This window comes from Fulmarus glacialis, unplaced genomic scaffold (genome assembly GCF_000690835.1).
Source record: "Fulmarus glacialis isolate BGI_N327 unplaced genomic scaffold, ASM69083v1 scaffold29841, whole genome shotgun sequence".
Classification (NCBI taxonomy): domain Eukaryota; kingdom Metazoa; phylum Chordata; class Aves; order Procellariiformes; family Procellariidae; genus Fulmarus; species Fulmarus glacialis.
Window position 1 is genome coordinate 61,153 of NW_009192664.1, and position 8,181 is coordinate 69,333.

The window sequence follows — 8,181 nt, forward strand, 5'->3', positions numbered from 1 at the left end:
TTGATTTTCATGAAACTTCTTTTGCGAGCTGAGGTATTAGCTTCTGGAATACATATCCCGTTAGTCTAGTTCTCGTGGAGAGATCTGCCAGTTGTGAAACCACTTGCTGCCTAGAAGTCTTTGCCAGTTTTTCAGGGTAAACTTTACAGTGTAGTATTTTGGTAGACCTCTAGTTCTCACTGTATATGGTTATTAGTAATTTATATTGAGTTTTTAGTTGAAAATTTTGTGGGGTCCTCTGATCATGCTCTGTAGTTGATTATGCTATTAAATTTAGTAAATTAGATAGACGACTTATTGTGGAAGTGGCTTTATTCTTCATATTCCTGTTGTCTAGTAGAGCACTGTTGGATTAATCGAACTTTACTGCCTTCCCAATGGATTTGCCTTTAAGCGTGATAATGTTGCCTGGCAACTAGTTTTCAAGGAAGGTCAACAGAATGCTAACAGCAGTTTTCTTCTTAATAACAACTAATAATGTTAATACTAAAGTAGAGTGTGGTAATGAAAGAGTAGAAAGAACAGTGAAAACTCCTTGCCTGTGAGACACTGACTACTGCTTGCAAGAGCATAGTGAGAACTAAAGTGTTTGCCAGGCCACTTAGCAGAATCATAGGCTGATGACATCTCCTTCCATGAAAAGTTTGGGTCATATGCCCAAGATACAAGGGCCTATAGAGCTGTGAATATCAGCAACAGCTGTAACTTTCACAATGCTAAAAAGGAGCTGAAAAAGACAAACGTCAGACTGACAAAATTGGCAGTACTGAGCACTGCAAGAAATTCCAGCTATTTCGGAGGACAGATTTGAAGAATCTGTCCCAAACAGATGAAGATCAGATAGATGACTAAAGAAAAATAGGTGGCACTGGAAGAAGTGTGATTTAAATTGCAGCAGTCAAACATCTGGAGACAGAGAGCAAGAATTGGATATTGTCTTTCTCCATTATTCCTCATGTCTTGCTAATGTTCTGATTAAATCCTTTCCTATGGAAAAAAGGAAAGCTATCAAGTCCTTAGACAAAGAAAATATTGGAGGAAAGCAAAACCAAAGAAAAACAAGAAGAATACAAGGAAGATGACAAAACACTGAAAAAGTGTGCAAGGAGAGGCAAATAGACCTATTTATGGAATTTGAAACAACTTTGTTAGGAAACCACAGAGCTGTTTGCCAAACTTCTACAAAAGTTTCCAAATTGGAACTGCACCAGTCAAAAGCAAGGATGGAAAAATGCTTACAGTGGCAACGGAACAGAAAAATAAGCCTGTCACACTAAAAAAAATTTTATCTGAACAAAGTACGTGGCTCCAAGAAAGCATTGAAATGTAGCTCTACTTTTCATTTGTTAGAAAATTATCTGTAGTTGGTCAAAAGAGGTTTCATCTAGTTATTTCTCAGTAATAAAGAGGGTGCCTTCCCAATTAGCTGGCAGCCTTTGTTAGCAAAAGCGAGTTCCAGGAATTCAGCGATTTGTAGTTTTCAGTATCAGAACTAGGAAATATTAAAAATACTTCCCTCTGCCCACCGTGTTCTCTGAGTTCATATTGGATCTTGAACCTCGGGCCCACGGAGCTTTCTATATGGGCTTTAACTCTTAGAAAAAATGTAGAAAACAATCTCATTAGAAATGAATGAGTTTTGAAGTTGAATGAGAGGAGAATGATTACTTTATGGTCCTACTTTAAAACTACTAAAGACTGTTGATTTGGAGTAAGGGGAAGGAACGAGAAGGCAGGGAAGGCCATAGGTTAATCTTCAGTTAGCTTTTAGGCCTCGCTCAGCAGTGGGGGATGCCATTACAAGCATGAAGTTTCTGCACGCTGTCTTTTGCTTGATGTTCTGTACAAGTGTTTCTTTCAAAATCTCGTGAGAAACAATGTGTAGATTTTATTTTACAGATACGAGTTGCCAGGAATCCATGGATTAAATTTTGTTCTGAAGAATTCCCTCGGTGGTGGTGGCATAGCATCCCTAAGAAGTGACCCACAGGCATGTATCAAAGCATTGATTTTAATGTAGTTATCTTTTATAACTATGTATTACACAGTCTCTTTATAACCAACTTTTGGGCTGCAACTGGAAGCTTTTGGTTTTGACTTTTTTAGTTCCTTTTAATTTCCTGTTAATATATGTTATCTACTTAACCGTTTTAAGGTTTGAAAACAACATAGGGAAGTAGAAAGTTGATTTCGAATATTTGGTGAAACAGACGTGCCAAGAAACTACTAAGAGAGCCTTCAAATCAGTTATGTTCTTTATGATGTGTTACCTGTGTTTTTAGATGCACCAGCAAAATTAGCTTCTCAAAAAGGCTGTCATGTTTTGGAGAATGCAGATTTACTAGACAATTCTGATTAAGTGTTTCCTAGTACATACAGGAACCATTAACTCTGCGACAACTCCTGTAGCTTAGCCTATAACTCCTATAATTAAAATACTGATAATTAATAGAAAACTGAAAGAGAAAAATAGATGGATAGGAGATCTATTGTGTTGACCACATTATGTGAATCTGAAATGAACATTTTTTGTAAGTGTACAATTTGAGTATTAAAGATTTGAAACATCTAAACCTGAAGATGAGATCCCTGAATGTGGCGATCCTGTGGCTACAGCAAAGCACTGTTCTGCCATTATAGGCTGAGAAATGCTTAAGTGTACAAATAATCTCAGCATAGTCAAGAAGACTGTTCACAAAATAAGATGATGCTATGTATGAATCAGATAGCAGAATTGAACCCCAAATAAATTGATTTAGCACTAGGTACCAATAAATTGAAGAAACTATTCAATCTGTTCAGGTTTAGATGCTTGAAAACTCAACTGTATAGTTTTCCTTACTTTATTATATTGATTCACAAGTGAGAAGGCCAAATAAATGGAAAAGGTAAATACAGCTTTGGATAACCTACAATCCAAGGCTTGATAAAACTCACCCAAAATTTATATAAAAGTGTATGTAGAGATAAATACTCATAAAACTTACAAAACATACTGAATTTTTACACTGATTATAGGAAAAATACCCTATTGAGCCATTTTTAAAAACTTAATTTACAAAGGTGGTATATTCAGATAGTAAAATGAAATGTTGGTTTGTTTTTTTTTTTCCTTACAGGGCAAAGCACTTGGACAGATGCTGTTGGATTTCCAGATCAAAAATGTTCCTGATTTAAAATCACTGATAGAATAATAGGTGTTTAATACATATGCTTTTAACACTGAGTGGTATCAAACATGTTATAAACAAGAACTGGCTTCTTGAGTGAGATTTTTTTTAAAACTCAGAGTAGAAATTAGTGACAGTTATCTCTCAGAGGCTTAGCTATATGGCACAGATTAGCAAATGTTTTGCATAATACCAGACTAATAGCTTTGTCTGTGACTGATAACATTTCCTGTCTAGATAATACATTGGATGAAGAATTAATTTATTTCCTGTAAAATAGAATTAATCAAATTGCAACATAACATTTAATTATGAGACAAGATAATCTTTGTTCTAAGATGGAAATTACCTCCTCTCTCTTTTCAGTCCATCTCTCTTTTCCTTCTCTCAATCTTTATTTGAAAATTAAATGGACTGATACAGTTGAGCTTCTGTCAGCTGTGTTTGTCCTGTGCATAGAGTGAGGCTGGGTAACCTACTGTGCATTCGCTATGAAGCCAGCGCTGTCTGGTACTGGGGAACAACTTTCCCTGTTGGGCAATAAAGAAAAGTAATAATTGTTACTGTTACAGAGTGACTGGTAGTAAATGCTGATCTTTGGTGGTGATCCACCAAACTTCCAGCACTTTGTCCCATTAATGACAGACTTTATTATTACAATTTCCAGCATCTCTTAGTAATTAATCCATCGGCTGAAAGCACTGATTAATAGTAAATCGCAGATCTTGGTGTGAGAATAAATTCGAAGATGAGGAGAGGAGAGTGCTGTGAGCTAGTCCGCCTGCCTGCTCTCTCTTGTGATGATGCAATCCTGGCAGGGAGGAAGGGGGGCTGGGTGGTGGAGGGATGCCTCCTTTTGTTTCAGGGCTGCTAAGTCCTCATCTTGTGCAGCAGAGCCCTGCCTGGATTCAGGTCACTTGACTGTCGTTTCCACTGCCCTTCCCACAGAAAGGTCCGCAAATTTTCCACAGAAAAGTCAGTATCTTGCTGTGAAGGAATACTATGTTGAATGCAGTGTGCTCCGTTTCTCTTCTGACTCCCAGTTATCACCTCCCCATCTCCCTTCCTGCACAATATTACTAGCATGTTCAAATTATGATACTCCTAAACTTCTTCACCTGATCAAGCAGAGACTTAAAAATCCATAGCATACTTGCTGGGACAGTATCATGGTGGCAATTCTGGCCCAATAACTGTCTGTATTTCCTCCACAGAAGCTGTATAAATATTACTCTGCATGTTCAGGCATTTTATACTCAGAAATTAATCTTTCCTTTATTTTTGGGAGACTGTATTAATTGTTCAGTGCTGACAAAATGAGATATTACTAGTATCAGATAAAATTATGAAAACAGTTTTGGTGACAATTACAAAATGCCTATCTGTTAGTTGTTCCTAAATATCAATCTGTGCTACTGTTATTACTAATTTCCTAGCCTCTTGCTTGCTAATGAGGATTATACAATGAATTGTTCCCACCTTTTCTGTGGTTTTGTTCATTTGAATTGAAGGTATCACAAGTGAACGCTTTATCCATCTAAACATGTTACTCTCTTACTAAGTCATAAGTACTATCTGTGTATACATCACGGTTCAGTTGAGTTGTCAAAAAATGAGTCCTTCCATTGCAGAAGCATATCTAGCTTCATAACTTTAAAGGGAAAATGGCATGCTGTTTTTATTATGTTTACAGTCATTGTTTGTTAGAAAACTGTTGTTAATAATTTGGAAGCCTGTTAGTTTAGCAAAACAGACAAAGGTATTGAGAGGAAATAAAAAAGTGATAGACCTCAGTAGCAAACCTACAAGGATAAAAAGGCTACAGTAAATATTTGCAGTTCACTCAATATGCTGCTTAAGTGACTCTAATTGTGTATGCAATAATTTTTGAATAAAAGTGAACATTTATAAAGTATAAATTTGTTTTAGTCATTTATGTTGTTTCTTCTACTGGAAGAGAGTGATACGTAGTTCAAAGGTTCTTTTGTTTTGAGATTGTTTCACTTGCCTGCAATTTCATGCATTGTCGTGCTGGTTCCCTTCTTCCTTCAGATTTTGTCTGTTCTGTCCCTAGTCTTTGTTAAATACAAAAACTGAAAAAGTAAATGATACTATTTTCTAGAGAGCTGGTCATTTACAGCTCTACAATGGAAGCTGTAATTTGCTGAAAAGAACGGTACAGTGTTCAAATGGATTGGATATGGGAGTACAAAGACGTTATTTTTTATCTCTGGGAATTGCCCTTTTGGATGCTGTGAAACCATCCTTCACAAACATGTTTCCTGTCCATTATTTCTTTCAGTGCACCAGCTTAAATGAAGTGGCATTATTTTCCAGATACTTTTCTCTCAAACTATAGCCTCCAGAAATCCCTATCCAAAGATTTTTATCCTCCTTGGCCTCCTTAACATGTTTTGAATTCATGAACCTGTACTTGTTCCAGCAATCCCAGCTGACCTGAAAGCTTGTTAAAGCTGCGTTTGTTTCTTAATCTGTGGTAGAGATTGAGAAAAACTTGGTAAAATGTAAATTGTACTTGAAGGTGAGCATGTATGCAGTCAGCATTGGTTTAACTTCAGTCAGTTAAAAAATGGATTTTGCCTGCTTGTTAAACCAGGGCCGTTCCTCAGGTAGGCAAGAACTTACCCTTCCAATTGCCTTTCTTCCCTGCTTTTTCCCCACCGTTAGCTGTGAGAGCAGGATGGAAATAGTAATGCCTAGCATATAAAATAAGGATCCATCTAATATACTAGAGTTTCAATGTAACGGAAACTGGCTCACACCTCTTACCTGGCAAGTTTTTGTGCTGTAGCTCATCTGTACTACAAAACAAAGGCTGCATTCTCTTACCTCTCGCAGCTTTCTTACTGCATCTCACCTAACTCTTGAAATAAATCATGGGTTTTGTCACGAAATTATTCTGTAGCAGCTAACAGTCCAAACAAATACTTTCTCAGTGTTCGCTGTGTTATATTTAGTATTTCAAAGCTATTTTCCCACTGCAATTTGTGTATTAAAGGTACAAAAGTTATTACGCAAAAGTGACCCAAGATAAAGAATGTGCCAGAGTGTTTGAGGCATGAAGTACATTTTCAGTTTAGCCTCCTCCAGTGAAGCCATTTTTCCACTAAAATACGGGATTTTTTTCCCCCTTCAGAGCAGAGGAAAAATAATTGTAAGTATACCTTTTAAATTTTGCTTTGCATCATGGCAGTTTGGAAGTAATAGCAGTGCAGCCCTTCAGGTTTGAAAGCAGAAAATGTTGGGTTGCAGATTGCCTTTCAAGAATCTGAATGGTTTCATTCAGAAATTACTTTGATAGGTTGTATTAAGTGCTTTGCACACAGTAATGCTCACAAGAGTCGCAAGGTAGTGGCGAAGCATTACCTGGGTGGATTTCACTTGCTGCAACTGCGTTGGCTGGAGGAGCGAAGCCGTTGCACAGACCTGTCTGCTGTGTAATGCCTTTTGTGCTTCTTCCGTTGGGGTTTCCGGGCCTGAGAGTGAGCGAGTGGTTTGGGGAGGGGGGAAGAGAGGAGGCTCCTTAGTGCCTCAGGTGTGAGGAAATTACACTGCAGAAATGTCACACCTCTCACCTTATTTCTTTGAAACCCTCCCATGCAGTAGGACTCCTCGTTGCAATTCCTCTTCTTCGGTTTCATCCCGGTTTCCTTTCCAGATTTACTTGAAATGGACCCTGGTGATTTTGGGATTAAAGGTAACTGGCATTAAGAAAGCAAACAAAGGATGCCTCCAAGTAAGAGATCCCGTTGGGAAATGTCTGTTTCTGGCAGGGAGTTCAGCCGAATTCCTCTACCTTCCTTTGGGCAGGGGAGAGAAATCTGAACTGTGGGACTGAAGCATCTCTTAACACCTATTTCAACAAAGACCATCCAGACCCTCCCTTGACAGCTTTGGGAAAGGGGAAGGGGGGGTCTGCAGATGGCAGCACGGGGCAGGACCAGTGCTTATCCTCGCAGGAGGGTGACGGGAGCCTTTCTGTGCCAGGACTTTCTGTGGAGCTTTTGATAACCTTCTGGCTGTGGCATTATGCTTCAGCTCTGGACTGGCTGCTGTGACCATCACCACACGGCTGAGGCCCTTTATCATGATGAGGGGGTTTAATCTTTTCTTTTTCCTGTGCCTTAAAAATAATGCACTAGTTAAAAATGAGAAAAGCTTCCCCTCCTCCCCCATTTTTATTTACTAGTAAAAGTAAGCAAAAGCTCTAAACCTTCCAAATATATTTAAACATCTGGATTTGAAAAGATGCTGGTGTAATTATATAATTATGTGTGGCTGATGGCTAATCCACAGGGTTCCTACCAGCATCATGAGCCACATCTATAGGGTATTTTGTCTTTCCTAAGTGACGCGATTTGAAGTAGGGGGCTTGAGAGGGCTAAGCCTCTGTTGTGTAAAAATTTGGCTGAGACTCTCCAGAGAAAATCCCAAATGCCTGATCGCTCTGGTAAGAAGTGCTGGGGCTCTGGCCTCTAATCAGTGGCCAAACAACAGGTTACTGTGGGCCTTTCTTTTTGCAGGTGAAGCAAGGTGAGGATAATCTTCAGTTCCCCAGGAAGCTGCTCTCTGCTCTGAGCAGGAGCAAATAGGAGGGCAACACCAGCCATCATTTCTTGTTGGCGAGCAGTGAGGTAACGCACTCCCCTGAAATACGTCCTTCGCTGAGGAATGGAAAACTTGTTTTGGCTCATTGATAAGCCTCATCTTTCCTGTGCACTAGCACTCCTCTTCTTGCTCCCCTTTTTTGTACTTGGCATTGCAAATATTGTGGTGTTTGCCTGAGCATCCACAACCTGCAAGAAGACAGATCAGGCACGTTGGCAGCTTTAGAGCCTGGGTCTGGGGGAAGATGCTCTAACAAACTACTTCTCCAGCATCGCCCGCTCGCTCCGAGTTTCTCACAGAGGCGAAAGCTTCCCCCGCAGACGGGGCAGGAGTGTCTGGGCACCAACGAAAGTCAATGGCAGCGGATCGGGGCGAGGCGGCG

At 39.3% G+C, this 8,181-nt stretch overlaps 1 protein-coding gene across 1 annotated transcript in view; it reads left to right on the forward strand.

The window, feature by feature from the left end:
- LOC104083636 overlaps window positions 1-3,447 on the forward strand; it is a 50,885-nt gene extending 47,438 nt beyond the window's left edge. Inside the window, exons 10-11 of the mRNA XM_009587172.1 lie at window positions 1,900-1,990; window positions 3,120-3,447. Coding sequence (XP_009585467.1) covers window positions 1,900-1,990; window positions 3,120-3,194 — 166 coding nt within the window. The 3' untranslated portion in view covers window positions 3,195-3,447. The remainder of the gene's footprint in view (window positions 1-1,899; window positions 1,991-3,119) is intronic.
- Window positions 3,448-8,181: the final 4,734 nt, after the last annotated feature.